Source organism: Budorcas taxicolor, chromosome 2 (assembly GCF_023091745.1).
Source record: "Budorcas taxicolor isolate Tak-1 chromosome 2, Takin1.1, whole genome shotgun sequence".
NCBI classification, from domain to species: domain Eukaryota; kingdom Metazoa; phylum Chordata; class Mammalia; order Artiodactyla; family Bovidae; genus Budorcas; species Budorcas taxicolor.
Window position 1 is genome coordinate 25,677,798 of NC_068911.1, and position 22,277 is coordinate 25,700,074.

Consider the following 22,277-nt stretch of genomic DNA (forward strand, 5'->3'; position numbering starts at 1 on the left):
GGGCAGGAGGAGAAGGGGGCAACAGAGGATGAGGTGGTTGGATGGCATCACTGACTCAATGGACTTGAGTTTGAGCAAACTACAGTTTATGGGGTCAAAGAGAGTCAGACATGACTTGGTGATTGAACAACATGCTGTGTTGTAGATCAACCATAGTTTTAAAAACAAAAACAAAACACTCCTAGAAAAGTAGGTCAGATTTGGGGTTACCAGAAGTGAGGGATGGGAGGAAGAGGAACTGGATGAAGGCAGTCAAAAGGAAGAAATGTCAAGTTATAAGGTAAGTACTATGGATGTAATGTACAACATGATAAATATAATTAACACTGCTGTATTTTATATATGAAAGTTGTTAAGAGAGTAAATTTTAAGAGTTCTCATCACAAAGAAAAAATACTTTTAACAGTTTCTTTAATTTTGTATTTATATGAGCTGACAGGTGTTCACTAAACTTACTGTGGCAAACAGTTCATGCTGTATTTAAGTCAAATCATTATACTGTACACCTTAAACTTACACAGTGCTGTATGTCAATCATATCTCAAAAAAAAAAACTGGAAGGAAAAAATATTTTCAAACAAAGGAGAGGGAGAGAATTCTAAAGGAGGGAAAAGCATTACTATTAACGATAAGAACAAAAATCATTCTTTTTACCACTATCTTGCTCTAATTGTTCTCACTATTGTTTCATCTTTGGAGGAACTGCAGATTTGTTATTTTCAGGATAATTCAGCAGGTCAGTCTTGAAATGAACAGCTTTCCTGCAGATTTCTCAAGCTTCTGAGTATGAGAATTGGCTTTTAGAATTCTGAAACTGCAGAGCTGCACTGAATGCAGTTAGCTCCTAAACCTCAGGGCATACTTTCATCTTTTGAGAGATGATTATACTAAGTTAATATTCACTGAGCCGCTACTATGTGCCAGTGGACCGAGTACCCCAGTAGTTTCTCTCATTTAATCTACCATAGGGACTTCCCTGGTGGTGCAGTGGTTAAGACTTTGTGCTCCCAATGCAGGAGGCCTGGATTCATACCCTAGGAAAGGAACAATGGACCACCTCCACCCCACCCCGGGAACCATGCCTCAGTTAAAGATCCCAGGTGCTGTAACGAAGACAAAAGGTCCTGCATGCCACAACTAAGACCTGGCACAGCCAAATAAATGAAATAAATAAATATTTTTTTAAAAAATTAATAAGAGTCTGCCTACTATTCAGGGGCCATGGGTTGGATCCTCGGTCCAGAAAGATTCCACATGCAATGGGGCAACTGAACCCAAACACCACAACCACTGAAGCTGTCGCACCTAGAGCCCCTGTTCCGCAACAAGAGAAGCCACCACAATGAGAAGCATGCCCACTGCAACCAGAGAGTAGCCCCCGATCGCTGCAGCTAGAGAAAAGCCCTTGCGCAGCAAGGAAAGCCCAGTACAACCAAGAGTTAAAAAAAAAAAAAATCCAACACAGGAACCACCACCATCATCTCCACTTTACAGATGGAGAAACTGAGGCACCATCCAGCCAATCAGTCCAAGAGCATACAACTCACAAGCAGCAGAATCAGGATTGGGACCAGCACACTCGGGAGGTCTAAAGCTCACCAGTCATTAGGGCCTCATCCCTAACACATCATATGATCCCACACATGCCCTCTTTTGCTCAGGCCGGCTCCTCTACCTGGAATGCTAACTATTCCTTCTTCCCTTCCTCACAGCCCTTCCCTGATAAACAAATGCTCTTCTTTCAAGACCCACTTTTAACATCTGTTGTTGTTTAGTTGTTAAGTTGTGTCCGACTCTTGCAACCCCATGGACTGTAGCCCACCAGGCTTCTCTGTCCAAGGGATCTTCCAGGCAAGAATACTGGAGCAGGTTGCCATTTCCTTCTCCAGGGGATCTTCCTGACCCGGGGATCAAACCTGTGGCTCCTGCATTGGCAGGTGGATCCTTTACCACTGAGCCACCCGGGAAGCCACCTTTAACAATAATACTTTCATTATAAAACATCCTCCTTTCTGAGGTGAGGAACTGTAAAGATAAAGGAACCGAGATAGAGAGAAAAGAACTCACTCTTGCTGCGGCTTCGTGATAACCTTCCAGAAAGAATCACTGACTAACAAGGACAAGGAGCTATCCCCAGTGACAGTGAACAGGCATCTCTGGGTCAGAAGATGTGACCGACAACTGATTCACAAGTCCTTCATTTCGCCTAAAGATCCGGGAGCAAAGGATGGCCCTAGACCAACCCCCTGCATGATCCAGCCTACACGCTGAACCAATGTGTCCAAGGGACCAGAACGGGCCTCCCTGTAATAAGCCTTCGTCAGCACTCCACGCTGGCCTGGCTCAGGGTTCAACTGGAGTTTACTTGTTGGGCTGAGCCAGCCCTGGCAAAGCTACAGCTGATAAAGAAGGTACAGCAGAGGCTGGATCAAGGGAGGCCAGAAAATGAATAGGGGGGAAGGGATGTTTTATAACCAGCTGAGAGGGGAGGGATGTTTAAGGAGGCAAACAAACCCAATCAGCCCACTTCCACAAGCTTCATTTAATTTATATTTAGCATTCCCCTTCTCAGTAATTGAATATATTATTTATTTTGGCCAGCAACTGCTGCATGTGGCTTTCAGAAAAACAACAATAAGCTTTTAAGGCTTAGCACCACAGCATTTAGAGACTTGAGCAAAATCATTGGATAAATTATTAAGCATGAAGCGGACACTGACTCCTGCACCCCGCCCCGCCCCATAGCACTTTAAAGTGCAGGGGAGGCAGAGGAGAAAGCCAGAGCTCTAACACAGGGGCGCTGAGTTTGTTTGGGATCTGTAACATTCAAGACATGGCTCTGAGCTTATCAAGTTGAAAGAAGAAAGATCTAGGCTTCTGGGGCCTCCATATGCAGCTCACAGCTCTGGTATCTCCAGCTTACAGCTCATTCCTAATGCTACAGGTGACATCAAACTCAGGGGTCCCCCACACAGGGATCCCCACACACTATTACTGACCTTTTTAAGAGGGAACCAGCTCATAAGATTTAAACTTTCCTAACATCAATTTAATCTAATTAATTTAGTCTAACCTTCATTTTGCACCTCACTAGGTTATTGGCAGAGGCTGTTAATTTTTGTGTTGTTTCCTGCAAAACCCAAAGCAGGCATTAGGAGTAAGTTCCGCGTCTGCTGGCGAGTAATGAGGGCATACCAGCTCTTGTGGGTTTTGCAGTCCTCACAGGGGAAGGGAGTGTCCAGACAATAAGAAACAAATACACACAGTAAGAAAGCATCAGATGACGGCAAGTGCAATGAAGACATGAGGAGGATGGTACGGAGTGTGATTGGGAAGGTGGGGTTACTTTAGAAAGGGTGGACAGGGAAGGACGCCAAAAGAGGCGAGGCTTACTTCTCATCTCTGGCCCAGTAATTTTAGAAAATGCAAATATCTGGGGGGACAATCATTCTAGAAAGAGGGAGCAGCAAGGGCAAAGGCTCTGAACTGGTAGATGGCTTAGTATGTTCAAAGGACAGAAAAAAAGCCGGCGTGGCTAAAGCATGGTGTGAGTTGAGGACAGAAGGCCGCTGCCAGACACACCAGATCACATGCGGACTTCAGGCCAGGTGTCTGGGGTCTGTGTCTGGTGCCTTTGGTTTGATCCCAAAGGCGCTGAGAGGCTACGTTAGCACCCAGGAGTTGAGAACAAAACCAAGCAGAGTCTGAAAAGGTTCTTGGACAGCAATCATGTTTGAAGACTTCGGTGACACTGAGGGTCCGATGGGAAGGACCCAGCTGCCCACAATCCTAACCCTCCACCAGTGCACCCTTCACTGGCATCCTTCCCTTCCTCATCTCACCTCACCTCACCCTCCTGACACTTCCTGGGATCACCTCCCAAATCAACCGCTTACACAATCCTGGTTCCAGGACAGCTCTGTACATCTTACAGAAACAGGTTTTGGGCAGAATTTTTATCCCTAACAGCAAACTGTAGAGAGTATTCATTCTATACTGCTTAGACGCTACTCCTGTATCTCTGGAATTTCAAACCCTGACAACAATAAATAAACTTGAATCTGCTGTGAATGAGCAGGCCGAAGTTCTAAAACTCTCTAGGGATGTCTAAACCACCTGACCTGACATGCCTGAGACAGATGTAGGAAGGTCCTTACAGGAAATAACCCAGGCTCTGTAATCTGTCTGACTCTATAAATGTGTATGTGTCTGAGGTGCTTCCTACTAAAGAAAAAACTCATCACTAATTGATCACTTTTTCTTTTCTTTCCTCCTTAAAGGAAGCTCTCTGCACGCATTCACACACTGCTGAGTCAGTTTTCCTGGGGAGCCAGGGAGAGTTTGAGAGAAAAGAGTGAGTGGCAGGCTCACCTTGGGAGAGGCACTGGTTGGCCAGGGCCACCTGACCGGAATGCAGGTAGAGATTGAGGCGGGTGAAGATCCCCGCCAGGGAGGGAATGGTAATGAAGCAGTAGGCAACGCAGGCCTAGAAGAAAGGGGAGAAACAGCAGGTTAGGCTGCAGTGCCATCACAGTGGATTAATATCCTCATTGTCATCCATCATATATTTTCAAGTAAAAACACTTAAAACAATTCATCTCCCCATTATGAACTCCAATTTCTCCTCCTTGCCTCTGCTGTATTTCCCTTTTGGGGAGAAGTAGGAGGGGCAACCAAGGACAGTGATGGTGTACAAAAACAAATCTTCATCTGTCATCACAGGAAGTGAATAGATAACACCTAATATTGATCATTTAAAGAAGCAGTTGTTAAAACCAATTAGTTAAAAATGAATTAATTGGTAATTTGAAGAAGAAACTGCTAAAGAGAGACTGTGAGGAGAGAAGTATATGGTGAGAAAGGGCAGGGCTGGGAAGCTTATTTTCACTATAATCTTTTCAGTATGATTTTATTTTTAAAGCATGGATATGTATTGCTTTGATAAAATTTTGAGCAGCTTACTCAAGAAACAAAGTTCTTCCAAAGCTGGGAACTTGACAAGAGGAAAAAAAATCCTAGGCTTTCCAGTTACTGGCATGAGCCAGAGATAATTCAGCTGGCATACAAAAATGCAAATCCATCTCAACCACCTCCCCTAATACATATCAAAATTCAGACTCCTTTGACTGTTTCTTTAGAAAACATTAAGAAAATCAGTCAGTCCATGAGTATGTAAGGAAAAATCTGGAAAATCAATATTAAATCGCCCTTAATCTTTTTCTGGGAGGAACAATTCAGAAAGTTGCGTAAGAAACAGCCCACTGGAGTTCAAAGTAAGTCTTATCTTTGAAACATACCCGGACAAATGCAGCGGTCTTTCTAGAATGATTTCCCTTCATTACTTTTCTTGTTTCCATTGCCAACCGGTTCACACTCTAGATTAAAAAGTAAAACAGAAATGGGAATGAAATGATGGTTAATTCAGATTAAACATCTTCCAAAGAGATTTGAATGCTGACTGTATACAAGTCAATGAGAACAAGCTAACCAGAACCAAGACTGGTTCCGGAACCAAGACTGGTGAGCACCAAACCTTGAAATGGCAAAGGGGTCATCACGCCAGAATCAATCTCTGCTTGAACAAACATCTCCAAGGGGCACTCACTAAGTTAAGTCATGCCTATCAACTGGCATGATAAATGACCATTTTCTGGCTTAATGAATAGCCAGGGTTCACTTTTTCCATTTCCAGAAATCCCACACACTAAGCTTAAGATCTTAGAGATCTTAAGAGAAACCTCCAAACCTGAACATAAACCATACAAAATACCTCTGCAACACTAACGCTAACCTTAAGAAAGTAACAGCAGCCACATTATCACTCATAGCACACCAGGTACCGTTTTAGGTGCTGTACATTCTTAAGCTGATTTACTCCTCATGACTTTACAGGCTGAGTACTATCAACTCCCCTGACTTACAAGTCTCTACATTTAGTTCTTAAGTTTACTAATGCTACAAAATCTGATAATCAGTGAACAAACATATAAAAAGGTCATTTTCCTTAAATTTACATGAAGCAATTCAAGAGCCTTAGGGAATCTTTTCACAAAAATTAAAAGCTTGGACCTATGGTTCCTAAAATGTGTACCATGACACCCCAGGGTGTTACAGGAAAGTCAGAGGGGCATCCCATGTTTTGGTCAACCACAGAAGGGCTCAACTGTTGAACACTATGCAAAGCGCTTGTGTGAGGTAGCTCACAGACACGGTACCTTCCTTGCAGTGATGGCATATCTTTGCAAAGCTTTAACAACTGCCGTGACAAAAAGTACTGTGCAACATTAATACAGGGGAAAAAAATCTATCTGGAACAGGAAATAGGGTAGTGGTGTCCCATCTGATTCCAAGATTTTAGAAGTCAAGCAATGCCTAGAGGTACATATACTTCATTAGTAAGTAATTATGATGATTTTAAATGGAATGCAAATATATACTCTTTTTCTTTCAATTTACATAAATTGTTGGTTCAGAGAGCAAGCTGTTAAGGCACAAATTCTTAAGTTGCTTGAGCCTAATTTCTTAGTAAACAGAATTGTTATCTCTTCCTTTTTTGCCTAAGGGCATCATGAAAAGTTACTGAAAGACAATGTGAACCAAGAAAGCTGGGACTCTGGTTAGGTAACGTGGAATTCTAACTAGGTTAATTTCTATAACTAAATAATCACTACAACTCACTCAGCTCTTTGCTGTTGACATGCAGGAGTGAGAATACGCCAATTTCAGAGAAAAAGAGACCAATGAAACCACTCTAAGGCTCAAGCAAAGTTGTAGATTTTATTAACCTTTGAGAAAACATCTTTCACGCCTTGGGAACAGAAGCAATATGGGGCCAGAAGAATCTCAGATTAAAACTGGTGTGTGGCCTATCAATGATCAATAAACATGTATCGAGAGAATAAATGAATGAGTGAAAATCCTTACGTGAATCAACTGCACAAGAACAGGTTCCAGATTGCAAAACATTGACCTGGCCTCAACATAAAAACTCAGCTGTTGTTCAAAATCACGGCCAAAGGACACCTAGAATCAAGGAGAAAGAAGTGACAATGTTATCTCTAGGCAGCTGTAAGCTCACAATTGGAAAAGTTCCTCCTGAGTTTTGTGGGGACAGGGGAGGTGCTGCGATGACAAGACACCAAAAATTCCACAGATATAGATGGGTGGTATCTCAAGGGGATGTAAGCAAACACACACATCTGTGAACTGGAATACGCTCTAACAGATGTTACATTACTTTACCCAGCATATAGCAGAAATATTACTATTACCACCTCATCTTCATGACATGGGCATTGGAGCAGAACATAAAAAGACCAAAGGGTATAAAACAGAATCTCAAAATGCAAAAAGGATTTCCTAGGCTAGAAGGAAACCACTGGAAAGGAAATTGTGGCACTTTGGGTGTCAGCTGCAGCCTTTTCACATAGATTTGGTGATTGGGAGTCATTTGTCAGAGGGATTCCGTAATAAGGGCCATACATTTCTGCTTCCTGATGGGGATTCCAACCTTTAGCAGCTCACTGGTGGCTGCTGGAGCCATCGATGGATGTTAATCCACCATTAAAAACTTCTTCTCCTATTTCTTCAAATTTATGAACAGCTGGTTGGAAGGACAAACTTTACTGCTACAACAATCATTTTTGTCCAGAAGAGGTTTAAAGTCGTAATTTCCACTACAACTATCAAGTTTCACATCTTATTTTCTCAAATTCTTTCCCATTAAAACTTAGTGGTTTTCAGACAAACCCATAAAAGGATAAATATCACAAGAGCAGCATATAAATGAAGGGAACAAGAGAGGCACCTAGTATCAATCATAGGTACATTTCCCAACATGGGAATTAAATGGCTTATCCTGAATTTTCATCAAAATTAGTATTTTACCACAGTTAAATCAACCTCTGTTACTGAATGAGTCACATTTTTCAAGGTGATTTTCAAAGTGACCTACTTATTTTCATCTCAGTCAGCATTTGTCTTGACATTTCTAACAGGAGATACTGGCTGAAGTGGGTATTTTAGTTTCGTGCACCGAGATTTAAGGCAAAGGTTGTTCTGGCTAGGATGGAAAGCTGGTTGTTACTGATGAAACCTGCAACAATGCTGCCCACTTCGCTCGTCCCTCCCCAGTGTCCCTGTGGACTCTTCCCAGCCGGGGGTGGGTCTGCTTTCCCTCCCCTCCAAACAGCTGGCCCTGGGACTTGCTTTGACTAACAGAATGAAGCAGGAGGCAGCGCTGGTCACTGTGTGATTGCTAAACCTCCAAAGACCCGGCAGTTTCTGATTCTGCCCTCACCAGGCAAGAGGCCAGAGGTGAGCAAATGTTGAGAGAATGGTGGAGAGAAAGAGGTCCCATGACTGAGAAATAAGCTGCCCCAGTCAACAGCCAGCACCAAGACCCCAAACACATGCTCAAGACTGTCCTGGATCCTCCAGCCCCAGGTCTGCCACACTTCTGACATCACACGGAGAGGCCTGGTTACCCAGTCCACCCACAGACTTGTAAGAATAAAACACTGTCATTTTAAGCCACTAAGTCTGGGATGAGCTGTCGTGTATTGCTGAGTAACGAGGATGAATGGAGAGTGGACACTTGACATTTCACCCCCACCCACTCCCCACATCATTTTCAGCAGCATCTGAAGAGGAGCACATCAGGCGCTTCAGGAAGCCCCTTCTCCACAGGCCCCCAGTAGCCTAAAGCCTAGAATTCTGGGCTCTCACTTTCATGGCCCAGGTTCAATCCCTGGTCAGGGAACTGAGGATTCTGCAAGCCATATGGCACAGCCAAAACATGTAACAATAATTTTTAAAAATAAAAATGAAAGAATTTAAATTGGCTTCATTAAAAAAAGAAAAAAAGGAAGCCTCTTCTCCCACTCCGGATCCACATGGTTTGGCTGCCCAGGGGTGCCTGTCTCCCTGGCCTGGCCGGTGTGTTCCTTCCTTCTCACAGCAGCAATGTGCTCAGGGACGAGCCGGTGACCCAAATTAATCCAGACTCAGCCTTAGAACTTCTGCTGGACCTCTTCCTGCTGCACTGCAGAACTGGAAGGAATGGAAACCCGGGGCTCTCGTGGGGAGCAAGCCTGCCTGGGAGGGATGCCAGGAGAGAAGAGCCATGAGCCAAAGACACACACAGCAGTTCTTGATGACACTACGGAGACCCCGAGTCCAGCTGCTCCTTCCGAGAGGTCCACCCCTGGACTTTATGTCACATCGGCCAGTACCCCCCCACTGTCCCCTTTTTATTTTTTCCTTAAGCCGGTTTGTCTTGGCTCTTCTTGCCCCCAGGGGAGTGCTGGCTAATATAAGTTGTTTTCTAATTTCATCTTATCTCCATAAAAATGAAAAGCACCAGGGAACATAATGTTAACTGCTTTCACCAGAGGAAGGATAAACAATTACATCACATTTCTAAGTACACTGAAACTTCTTCCCCAATACTTACCATTTTTATAAATCCATTAATCAAATATGCCAACATTCTTTTCTCATCTTCAAGAGTGAGTGCACTAAAATCAATAATTGTACATAATTGACACTGAGGTAATAAATGAAAGTTTCCAAAGGAAAAAAATAAATGAGAAATAAGTCATTTAACAGTTAAGAACATTCTGCATTTTCTAGATTTAAAAAACTCCCATATTTGTGTTTCTTTTGATGAAAATATGTAACCTAAATTAACATAATTTAATTGTGTTTCTCATCTCTCTTAGAGACACTGTTCTCAAGATATATTCATTAACAGCAAAAGAGAAGGTTTCTTTGGAATTTGGATAGCAAAGTTCAACTTCAAATTTTGTATTCCAGAGAACTTTCATTCAACATTTTACTATAAAAAGGTTTAAATGTAGCAAAGTTGAAAATTATATAGTCAACACCAATATACCCCACTATTAACATTTTATAATATTTGCTTTATCACATAACTCTCCATTCCACCCTCCACTCATCAATCTACCTTATTCTGGAAATATAGCTTAAAGTAAACCACAGATCTCAGCTGCTTCAGTTTAATAGCAAAGTTAATATAAATGAGAAAATGTCAAGTCCTTACAGTTTTGATAATACATGTGAAGGTTTATAAATGGTTTCCCAAATTTATATTTTTTTTAATTTAAGAGTCAAAGACCAAGGTTCTTGTTCTAAGGGAAAACAAGTCTATATTGGCAAAATCAGCCTTCTGTCCTCCAATATGCAGCATCCCCTTCATTCTTTGAGACTACATTTCCCAAAGCTCCTTTGAGGCTACCAGTAGCCACATGACACTTCCGGCCAGCGCGATGCGAATGCAAGTGATGTGCAAAGTCTCCCAAACCGTGGCCCTAAAAGGAAGCTTCTGTCCTCTGATGCCTGCAGGCTGCAACATGAACATGGTTGAGGTAAGCCATCTCTACCAGGAAGACAAGGACAACACCCTAGAAGGACAGGAGAGCTGGAGGACAAGAAACCTGGGCTCCTGGATGATATTCCAGAGCAGAGCTACCCTACCCTGACCTTCTGGCTCCACTTCTCACAAGAGAAATACATCTGCTATTTTATTTAGGCCAAAAACGAATGTCCTACTAATACAAGTACTTTCCTAAATGTCTTTTGGGTCTTTATGTATTTTTGTGCAATGCAAGTCTATCAGTTCTATTTATTATAAAAAGTCTTGATATTTTGATTTTGATAACTAACAAAGTTGAAAGCACAGGTCATGAAAATAAAGATTCTACAATTCAGGGGGAAAAAAATAAAACAAAAGAAACACAATTCATCTAGTTGATGGTTAAGTTCCAAAACAATTTTCTCAGTTCTTGTAACATTTTCCAGTGAATCAAGCTGCTGTGTTTAAAAATTCTTTAGGGATCAAAATTTCAGCCACAGAGAAGCAGGAATTGCCTCAAGCATAGTCAAATGGAAACATGTAATGAAAAAGAAAAAAAAAAAGATAAATACATCAAACTAGAAAGCAAAGGAGATAATCTGGCTTTTGACCCAAAGGTAAGGCCGGTGACTAGGTCTGAGCCTCAAGTATACTGAACAAATAAGGTCCTGCATGTAAAGAATATATGCAACTTCATTTGAATTTCAAATAACTGGCTAATAATGAGAAAAAATTTAAAGGCTATGTTACTGGATGAGTGAACTCATTATTCTGCTATCTGCTGCTCTCAGAAATCTCCAGGAGACACGTAGCATGAGTTCATTTGGATGAAACCAGCCTTTTCCTCCCGACAGAAATCCCTTTGTAAAAACATCTGCCATCTCATTTTCTCAGGAAGATTACCCTCAGCTCAGCCTCCCTCCTCCCCTGGATTGGAATGTCCTTGTTAACAAGAATCTTAATAGACCCCATAAAATAATATTATTCACAGCGGCCGCTTAAAGCAGTAATTCCCTAATGCACTATTATGTGGCATTAAGACTGAATCCAGGCTCGTTTCAGCCTTAAGCATGGCTTACTTCACAGAGTCGTGCATGGTCTTGCAAACGTGCAAAAGGGCGTTCAGAATCACGGGGTCCTTGGTGGGCTCCTGTTGATGCCTAGGAGACATTTGGGGATAAGAGTGAAAGCCATCTACACCAAGCACTAAAAGCATGGGTTTAGTTCTCATCTACGGGACATATGTGAGAAGCAGTAAATTATCTGGTGGGCATCTAACATAGCTCGGCTCACCAGCAATGGGCAATGTTCTAGTTTTCTCTGAATTTTGCTTTAACTAACAAGTTTGCTCTTCTAACATAACGTCTCCCAACTGCAAAATCATGGTAAAACTGCCACATTTCCTAAGCCAGGCAAAGGGCAAATCTGTTTTCTTACCATGTTTCTTGAACCCCTGAAGCTGTCTACAACTGTGTTAAGTGCAGACAAAATTATTAATTTAGTTTCTCAAAAGACAAGCTCTTACAGCAAATTTTTATGAAAGTAAAGTAGATATACTCATTTCAAGCATATGGAATTAATCTTTTAGAAAGAAAATACAAGGAAAGCTTAAAACATATACTCAACTAACTTCTAACTCAATTTTCCAAACTCTGCTATTTGAGCTTCATTTTTACACACATATTTTCTTTAATCATATCTACATACTTAATGTTTAAAGTCAGTTTAACTTTTAACTTAACCCTGTTCTAAAGAAAAATACATTAGAAGTCACTGATTAAACTAGTTATATATTATCTAATATACTTTAAAATAAATATACATTTTAAAAATAAAAATTTCTCTTCCATGCACTATCAAAGTATTCCATGTACCACCAGCAATAGTTTTGGGAAAGAGATTTAATCAATAAAAGGAAAGGAATTAAATTGAAAACCTATCATAAATCTACATATTGAAGATAGAAATCTTTCAAGCTCTGGTATGAGAGAAGATAAGTATGACTATCTTAAAATCTTAAAACTCTCTAAATAAATAGTACATCAATAGATTGCTCCTTCCCAAAACTCACAGGAATGAGATGTGGGTGATGGTCAGCCCATCTAATATTTATATTTATTACTTTGTCTTCTTAAGAGCTAATTATAAACTTTTATCATGACTGCTCCCTTTAATGTGGTTCTCCTCTCAATGTTATTTTAGGTATAAATACATCATTACATCATAGGGCCTCAAAGTGTATAAATTGATTTCTTATCAACAGGTTTCACAAGGGTGGTGGGAATCGAAGCTTCTGATTACTTTGTGTTATACTTACTTGATAAAAACTTCCATGATGCATTTGCAAACCTCCACCCGGACACTCTCTTTTTGGAACATGTCCAGAAACGGCAGAAATTTTTCCTTAAAAAAAAAAAAAAAAGGGCACTCTACCTGCAATTTACACAAGTTACTAGAAGAGATTTATGGGTTACTTTTTCTTTGAAGGTCAAAACAGAAGAAGAGTTTTTTGTCTTTCTGAGGCAGGTCTAATCAGGACTCATGTGAGAGCAAGACGACGACTCTGAGGTGCTTGTTTTTTTTTTTCCTAACATAACATGGGCCTTCTTAAAGAAAAAATTTTATTTATTTGTGAGTGAAGGATAATCACTTTACAACAGCGTGCTGGTTTCTGCCAAACATCAGCATGAGTCAGGCACAGGGCACCTGTGTCCCCTGCCTCTTAGACCTCTCTCTCAGCTCCCAGCCCATCCCACCCCTCCAGGCTGTCACAGGGCACCGGCCATTTTAACTGTTTCTTAGTTTTTACACGCACACACTGCTTTATTTATTCACTCATTTTCGGCTACACTGGGTCTTCGTTGCTGCACGCGGGCTTTCTCTAGTTGCGGAAAGTGGGGAGCTACTACTGAGCTGTGGTGTGCAGGCTTCTCACTGTGGTGGCTTCTCTTGCTGTGGAGCACAGGCTTCAGTATCTGCAGCACTCAGGCCCAGTGGCTGCAACTTGCTGGCTCCGGGGCTTGGGCGTTCAGCAGTTGCAGCACAGGCGCTCCTTAGTTGTGGCTCGCGGGCCCTGGAGAATGCAGGCTTCAGTACTTGTGGCACACAGGCTCAGTAGTTGAAGCCAGAGGGCTCAAGTCAGTAATTGTGGCACACGGGCTTAGCTGCTCTGTGGCACGTGGGATCTTCCCGGACCAGGGTTTGAACCTGTGTTCCCTGCACTGGCAGGTGGATTCTTAACGATTGTACCACCAGGGAAGTCCCAGACTCTGAGGTTTTTTAAAACTATTAAGATTAAAATAAATTACATGTGCCCAGGGATCAGGGCTGGAACCAGTTACTATTTCAGTGAATCAGCTGGGCAACGCTTTTAGAAAAATTATTTATTCATTTTTGGTTGTGCTGCATTTTCATTGCTGCCATGGGCTTTCTCTAGTTGCAGAGAGCAGGAGCTACTCTTCGTGGCAGTGTATAGACTTCCCATTAAGGTGGCATCTCTTGTTGCAGAGAACAGGCTCTAGGTGTGTAGGCTTCAGGAGTACAGCACAAGGGCTCAGCAGCTGTGGCACACAACTCAGGCTTCAGTTGCTTCGTGGCATGTGCTATGGTCTGGGGATCGAACTTGTCTCCCCTGCACTGGTAGGCAGATTTTTATCCACTGTACACCAGGGAAGTCCTGGAAAACCTTTAGGTAAGTATAAGCTCATACTGTTCACAGGGTTCTCACAGCAAGAATACGTGCAGTGGGCTTGCCATTTCCTCCTCCAGTGAACCACATTTTGTCAGAACTCTTCATGACCTGTCCATCTTGGGTGACCCTGCACAGCATGGCTCATAGCTTCACTGAGTTATGCAAGCCCCTTCACCATGACAAGGCTGTAATCCATGAAAGAGAACTAAAGAGCCTCTTGATGAGGGTGAAAGGATAAAAATTGACTGAAAACTCAACATTCAAGAAACTAAGATCATGGCATCCAGTCCCATCACTTCATGACAAACAGAAGGACAAAAAGTGGAGGCACTGACAGATTTTATTTTCTTTGGGCTCCAAAATCACTGCAGATGGTGACTGTAGCCATGAAATTAAAAGACACTTGCTCCTTAGAAGGAAAGCTATAACAAACCTAGACAAGTGTATTAAAAGCAGAGACATCACTTTTCTGACAAAGATCTGTCTAGTCAAAGCTATGGTTTTTCCACTAGTCATGTATGGATATAAGAGTTGGATTATAAAGAATGCTGACTGCTGAAGAACTGATGCTTTCAACTGTGGTGCTGGAGAAGACTCTTGAGATCCCTGAACAACAAAGAGATCAAATCAGTCAATCTATACTAAAGGAAATCAGCCCTGAATATTCATTGGAAGGATTGATGCTGAAGCTGAAGCTCCAATATTTTGGTCACCTGATGTGAAGAGCCGACTCACTGGAAAAGACCCTGATGCTGGGAAAGATTCAGGGCAGGAGAAGAAGGGGGTGACAGAGGATGAGATGGTTGGATGGCATCACCGACTCAATGGACATGAATTTGAGCAAACTCCAAGCAACAGTGAAGGACAGAGGAGCCTGGCATGCTGCAGTCCATGGGGTCGCAAAGAGTTGGACACAGCTTAGTGACTGAACAGCAACAAAGTTCTTCTTGGTACCCAAAGGCGAGGCAGGCTTCAGTCTTTTTTCGATTGTATAGAGGAACAGAGAAAGCAAAGTCAGAGCTGTTCCAACAGTGGCTTCTGCATCCTGACTCCACGTTCACTGCCTCTGTGACCTTAAGCAAGGTTCTCCACCCCTTCTGGTATTGGTTTCCTCATTTGTAAAGTGGGACTCATTACTACTCTTGCTTCCCAATACTGTTCTAAAAATGACCTGAGGCAATGCATAAAAGTAAATAGAAAAGATCAAGGAAACCAAAAGCTGGTTCTCTGAAAAAGATAAACAAAACTGAAAAAGCTTTAGTCAGACTCATCAAAAAAAAAGTGGGGGAGGGTCTAAATCAATAAAATTAGGAATGAAAAAGTGAGGTTACAACCAACACCACAGAAATACAAAGGACTGTAAGAGACTACTATAAGCAATTATATGCCAACATAATGAACAACCTAGAAGAAATGGAGAAACTCTTAGGAAGGTGCAATCTCCCAAGACTGAACCAGGAAGAAATAGAAATATGAACAGACCAATCACAAGCACTGAAACTGAATCTGTGATTAAGAAACTTCCAAGAAACAAAAGTCCTGGACCAGATTGCTTCACAGGTGAATTCTATCCAATGTTTAGAGAAAAGTTAACACCTATTCTTCTGAAGCTATTCCAAAAAACTGCAAAGGAAGGAACACTTCCAAACTCATTCTGCGAAGTCACCATCACCCTGATACCAAAACCAGACAAAGATACAACACACACAAAAAATTACAGGCCAAAAAATAAGAAAATAAAAAAGAAAAAGAAAACAAAAAAAAACAAAAACAACAACAACAAAAAAAAAAATTACAGGCCAATAACACTGATGAACATAGATGCAAAAATCCTTAACAAAATACTAGTAAACCAAATCCAATAATACATTAAAGGGATCATACACCATGATCAAGTGAGATTTACTTCAAGGATGCCAGGATTTTTCAATATCTGCAAATCAATCAGTGTGATACACCACATTAACAAATGGAAAAATAAAACCCATATGATCACTTCAACAGATGAAGAAAAAGCTTTTGATAAGATTCACCATCCATTTATGATTAAAAAAAAACTCTCCAGAAAGTGGGTAGAGGGAACATACCTGACCTAATAAAGGCCATGCATGACAAACGCATGGCTAACATCATACTCAACAGGGAAGAGCTGAAAGTATTTCCTCTAAGTTCAGGAACAAAACAAGGATGTCCATTCTTGTCACTTCTATTCAACATAGTTTTGGAAGTCCTAACATAGCAATTAGAAAAGGACAAAGAAAAAAAAAAAAGGAATCCAAACTGGAAAAGAAGTAAAACTGTCACTGTTTGTAGATGACACAATTCTACAGAGAGAAAATCCTAAAGACACTGAAAACTATTGGAGCTCATCGACGAATTTGGTAAAGTCGCAGGATAAAAAATTATACACAGAAATCTGTTGTATTTCTATACACAACGAAAGGTCAGAAAGAGAAATTAAGGAAACAATCTCATTTACCACTGCATCAAAAAGAATAAAATACCTAGGAAGAAACCTACTTAAGAAGGCAAAAGACTAGTACTCCAAAAACTATAAGATGCTAATGAAAGAAATTTAAAATGACACAAAAGAAAAGGAAAGATAGGCCATGTTCTTGGACTGGAAGAATCATTATTATCAGAATGACTATACTACCCAAGGCAACCTACAGATTCAATGCAATTTCTATCAAATTACCAATTGCATTTTTCACAGAACTAGAACCAAAAAATTTTTTAATTTGTATGGAAACACAAAAGGACCCCAAATAGCCAAAGCAATCTTGAGAAAGAAAAACAGAGCTGGAGGAAACAGGCTCCCTGACTTCAGACTATGCACAAAGCTACACTCATCAAAACAGTATGGTTCTGGCACAGAGACAGAAATACAGATCAATGGAACAGTACAGAAAGCCCAGAAATAAACCCAAGCACATATGGTCAATTAATCTACAACAGAGAAGGCAATATACAATGGAGAAAAGACAGTCTCTTCAATAAGCGGTGCTGGGAAAATTGGACAGCTACATGTTGAAGAATGAAATTAGAACACTCTATTGATGCTTCTGAACTGTGGTGTTGGAGAAGACTTTTGAGAGTCCCTTGCACTGCAGAGATTAAACCAGTCAATCCCAAAGGAAATCAATCCTGAATATTCACTGGAAGGACTGATGCTGAAGCTCCAATACTTTGGTCACCTGATATGAAGAGCTGACTCATTAGAAAAGACCCTGATGCTGGGAAAGGCAGGAGGAGAAGGGGACGACAGAGGATGAGATGGTTGTATGGCATCACAGATGTAATGGACATGAGTTTGAGCAAGCTCTGAGAGTTGGTGATGGACAGGGAAGCCTGGCAAGCTGCAGTCCATGGGGTCACAAAGAGTCGGACACTGAGTGACTGAACTGAAATGAAAACACTATACACACAAAAAAACTCCAAATCTATTAAAGACCTAAAATTCCTAGAGGAAAATACAGGCAGAACACTCTGACATAAATTGCAGCAATATCTTTTTGGATCTGTTTCCAGAGTAATGGAAATAAAAGTAAAAATAAACAAATGAGAACTAACTAAACGTAAAAGTTTTTGCACAGCAAAGAAAACCATAGACAAAATGAAAAGACAACCTACAGAATGGGAGGAAATATTTGCAAACAATGCAACTGATAAGGGATTAATCTCCAAAATATACAAAACAGTTCATACAGCTCAGCATCAAAAAACAAACAATCCAATTTAAAAATGGGCAGAAAATCTAAAAAGATATTTCTCTAAAGACATACAGATGGCCAAAAAGCACATGAAAAGATGTTTAACACTGGTAATTCTTAGAGAAATGCTAATCAAAACTACAGTCAGCCATCACCTCACAATGGTAAGAATGGCCATCATCAAAAAGCGTACAAGTAATAAAAGCTGGAGAGAGTGTGGAGAAAAAGGAACCCTCCTAAACTGTTGGGAATGTAAATTATCAGCCACTATAGAGAACAGTATGGAGGTTCCTTAAAAAACTAAAAATAAAACTACCATATGACCCAGCAATCTCACTGCTGGGCATATAACCTGAGAAAACCATAACTCAGAAAACACATGTACCCCAATATGTTCATTGCAGTACTATTTACAATACCCAAGAAATGGGGGCAACCTAAATGCCCATCATCAGATAAATGGATAAAGAAGAGGTGGTGCATATATACAATGGAATAGTACTCAGGAATAAAAAGGAAAGAGATAAAGCCATTTGCAGCAACATGGATGGACCTAGAGATTCTCATACTAAAGTGAAGTAAGCCAGAAAGAGAAAGACAAATGACATCACTATCACCTGATATCACTTATACCTGGAATCTAAAAGAAGATAAAAATGAACTTATTTACAAACAGAAATAGACTCACAGAGAAAACAAACTAGAGCTACCAAAGGGGAGGAAGTGAGAGGGATAAATTAGGAGTTTGGGATTAAAACATACACATTACTATATATAAAATAGATAACCAACAAGGATCTACTGTACAGCACATGGAACTCTGCTCCATATTCTATAATAAACTACATGGGAAAAGAAATCTGAAAAAGAATGAATATGTGTTTATGTATAACTGAGTCACCTTACCATACACCTGAAATTAACACAACACTGTAAACCAACTATATTTCAATTAAAAAAAAATTCATAAAAGCTCTAGCACAGGGCTTGGAGTGTGGCAAAAATCCAATAAATAACAATTTCTATTATTAAATAAACAAAAGCTTACAGCCCTGTGAGAGAATAGAAGCGGAAACAGGAAGAAGGAAGAGTGAAGCTAAGGGAAAGGGCAGAGAGTGCTACTGCAGAGAAGTACGTACCTAGATTGGTACATAACTGGACTGGTACATACCCAGGGCATTGCAGCAAATGAGAAGGGTGTCATAGGATATTTTATATTTCTAAGGAAATATAATAAATCTAAATCTCAACTCTGTCAAGACACTGAGACAACTATAAGCTTGATATATTTCTGAGTTTCAACATTAAATTGTGTGATAAAAAGCAGATACGATGCAAAAAAATTAAAAACTCAATGTTCAGTTTAGTTCCAAGGTTTCAGAAGTTGTATGATACCCAGTAGGCACACACATCCCATAGAAAGTCATGAATGAAATAAAAACAATATTTTTCTATCAGTCTATGCCTATTATTTTCACAATAATAGAAATATTATTGCTTAAGCTGCCTAAGTCATTATGATATAAATATTTAAATTGTTTAGGCCTACTTTTTTTTTTTAAATAAAAAAAGGAACTGTTAAGTTGTTTTGTTTTTTTTTTTGGTCGAGGACACCATGAAAAATTTACTGAGACATTAAAGGAACCTCTGACTCAGATACAAATTTTCAAAAATAGTTCAAGATAGTTACTTACCACTGAGAAAAGAACTGAGAAATCGTTAAAGTGTGCAATTACTTTCTTAATTATTGACTGAAGCTGCAAAACAAAATGAAAAACACATCTTTAGTAAAACTTGGATATTTTTAAAAAGGCAACCCTGTCTCATAACATGCAATCACAATTACAATTAGGGAAATCTGGTGTGCAAAAGAATAGGGAATTATTCAGTTAGGTTAAGTCTTATCTTAGTTAGGTTACGTCTGAGTTTACCCATTTTATTCTACACTTAGAGGAAGAACTTCTCAGCCTCAACCTCCTCTTCTCCAAAGCAGTATCTTGCTCACTGGGAGGATTAAATGGGATGGCTCGGCTACAGTGCTTAGAGCAGTGCCTGCCCGTCCAAGTTCTCTGATCAAGTCAGCTATGAATATTCAAGAGGTGGGTAAACTTTTTCTATAAAGGGCCATACAAGTAAGTCATCACAACTACTCAATTCTGCTACTATAGCTGGAAAGCAGCCATTGACAATATGTAAACAGATGGCTGGGTGTGAGTTCCGATAAAACTATTTGGGCTACATGGGCCGTGATTTATAGATCCCTATTCTAGCCAATAAAGAAGGCTGAGTGCCAAAGAATTGATGCTTTTGAACTGTTAGAGTTAGAGAAGGCTTTTGAGAGCCCCTTGGATACAAGGAGATCAAACCAGTCAATCCTAAAGGAAATCAACCCTGAATATTCATTGGAAGGGCTAGTGCTAAAGCTGAAGCTCCAACACTTTGGCCACCTGATGCAGAGAACTGACTCCTTAGAGAAGACCCTGATGCTAGGAAAGACTGAAAGCAGGAGGAGAAGGGGATGACAGGGGATGAGATGGTTGGATGGCATCACAGATGCAATGGACATGAGTTTGAGCAAACTTGGGGAGAGAGTAAAGGATAGGGAAGCCTGGGGTGTTGCAGTTTATAGGGTCGCAAAAAGTTGGATACTTAGCAACTGAACAACAATTCTAGCCCATGGTCAGTTCAGTCGCTCAGTCGTGTCCGACTCTTTGAGACCCCGTGAATCGCAGCACGCCAGGCCTCCCTGTCCATCACCAACTCCCGGAGTTCACTCAGACTCACGTCCATCGAGCCCATGGTAGTCCTGGGTTTTTTGACTACTTCAGTGGAGAGACACTGGTCTGAGTCTGACAGCGAGGTCAAAGGCCACGGCACTACCCGTGGATGATGGCACAGTCTGTGAGGCCTGTCCTGGATACCCAGATACTGATGTCCACCACCCCTCACCCTGACACACGCAGAGTCTACTGACACAGCCTTGGCATGGGAGGACCAAGGAGGCACTTTTTCTAAATGAAATATAAACTCCTATCCTTGGTTGCTGTCAAGAAGGGAAAATTTACTGACAACTACTCTGCTTATACTAAAAACACTGGTGTTTAAATCATCTGCAAAGTAAACGGCTCATGGTCAAAAATACATAATACTAATAGTACACACCGTTTCGTAATTAAGCACTTGACTAGGTCATCAAGCAAAAGGACTTCAAAACGTCATGACAATGTTCTGACACAGAGCATTCAAAGATAGTGCAATATGGTCTGGTTCAAATAGCTCCTGAAACGTTGTCCACAGCAACTAACCCTTTAGAACAAGAAATCTTTTTTTACTACTTAAGTACACTTACAAATGAGCTTCCCTAGTGGCTCAGATGGTAAAGCACTTGCCTGCAATGCAGGAAAATTGGGTTCAATTCCTGGGTCTGGAAGATCCCCTGGAGAAGGGAATGGCTACCCACTTCAGTGTTCTTGCCTGCAGAGTTACATGGACAGAGGAGCCTGGCAGGCTATAGCCCTTGGCAGGGGGGCGGGTCCCAGAGTCAGACACAACTAAGTGACTAACACTAACACACTTACAAGTAATGTTTAAAAAGATTTTTTTTCCCTTCAATATATCATTATGAAATGCTGAAACACAAAAAAAATTCAATGGAAATATAGAAAACACTCACTCACCACTGAGATTCTACAAGGGCTAATATTTTGCTCTATTTGCTTTATCTCCTCATCTATCTATTGATCCAATGGAAGAATTTTTAAAAATGTGTAGATTGTGTATTTATAACTTTTTACCATGAAATCATTTCAAACTTACAGAAATGTTGAAAAGAACAGTATAAAAAAACTCGAAAATTCTCTAAAGAAATACTATGTCATTAAAAAAAAACCTCCAAACAAGAAACTAACATGTAATACAGTATTATTAACTAAAGTACAGATTTTGTTCAAATTTTACAAAATTTTATGCTAGTGTCCACTATTTGTTTTCATGATGCCTTATTCATGATTCCACATTGTGTTTAGCTGCACTGAGCAACTTCAGCAACAAATTCTTTTCACTTTTATTCTGTTACAAATATTTTCTAATTTTCCTTGTTATAGCTTCTTAGATACAACTACTATTTAAAAGTGGACATTTAATTTCCAAATTCGTGGTTTTTTTTTTAAGTATCCTTTGATATTAATTCTCATTTTGACGTTTATTTCTCATTTAAGTGCTTTCTTCTCTGCAATTACCTTCTGCATTTTTTCAGGTTTTTCTTTTTTTTTTTTTTTGAGGCTTTCAGTGGCTAAGCCAAAGATCTCTCCTGGTAAACGTTACATTATACTTGAAAACATGTGGGTTATTTTCAAATATTTTTTGATACTGATTTCTAACATAATTCCATAGTGATAAGAGAACAGACTCTATGATTTCAATACCTTTAGACTATGAAATTTTTGCACCTTGTTTCACATTCCTGGATATGTTCCAGTGTCTCCTGATTTACAGTCTA

At 40.4% G+C, this 22,277-nt stretch overlaps 1 protein-coding gene across 2 annotated transcripts in view; it reads right to left on the bottom strand.

Annotated features, from left to right (window-relative positions):
- The window catches only part of VPS35L (VPS35 endosomal protein sorting factor like), a 141,149-nt gene that overhangs the window by 37,605 nt on the left and 81,267 nt on the right, over window positions 1-22,277 (bottom strand). For both annotated transcript variants that reach the window (XM_052654166.1, XM_052654175.1), the window contains exons 20-26: window positions 19,474-19,536; window positions 12,693-12,778; window positions 11,455-11,535; window positions 9,455-9,518; window positions 6,925-7,023; window positions 5,298-5,375; window positions 4,372-4,486 (exon numbers count right to left, since the gene is read on the bottom strand). In XM_052654166.1, coding sequence (XP_052510126.1) covers window positions 4,372-4,486; window positions 5,298-5,375; window positions 6,925-7,023; window positions 9,455-9,518; window positions 11,455-11,535; window positions 12,693-12,778; window positions 19,474-19,536 — 586 coding nt within the window. The remainder of the gene's footprint in view (window positions 1-4,371; window positions 4,487-5,297; window positions 5,376-6,924; window positions 7,024-9,454; window positions 9,519-11,454; window positions 11,536-12,692; window positions 12,779-19,473; window positions 19,537-22,277) is intronic.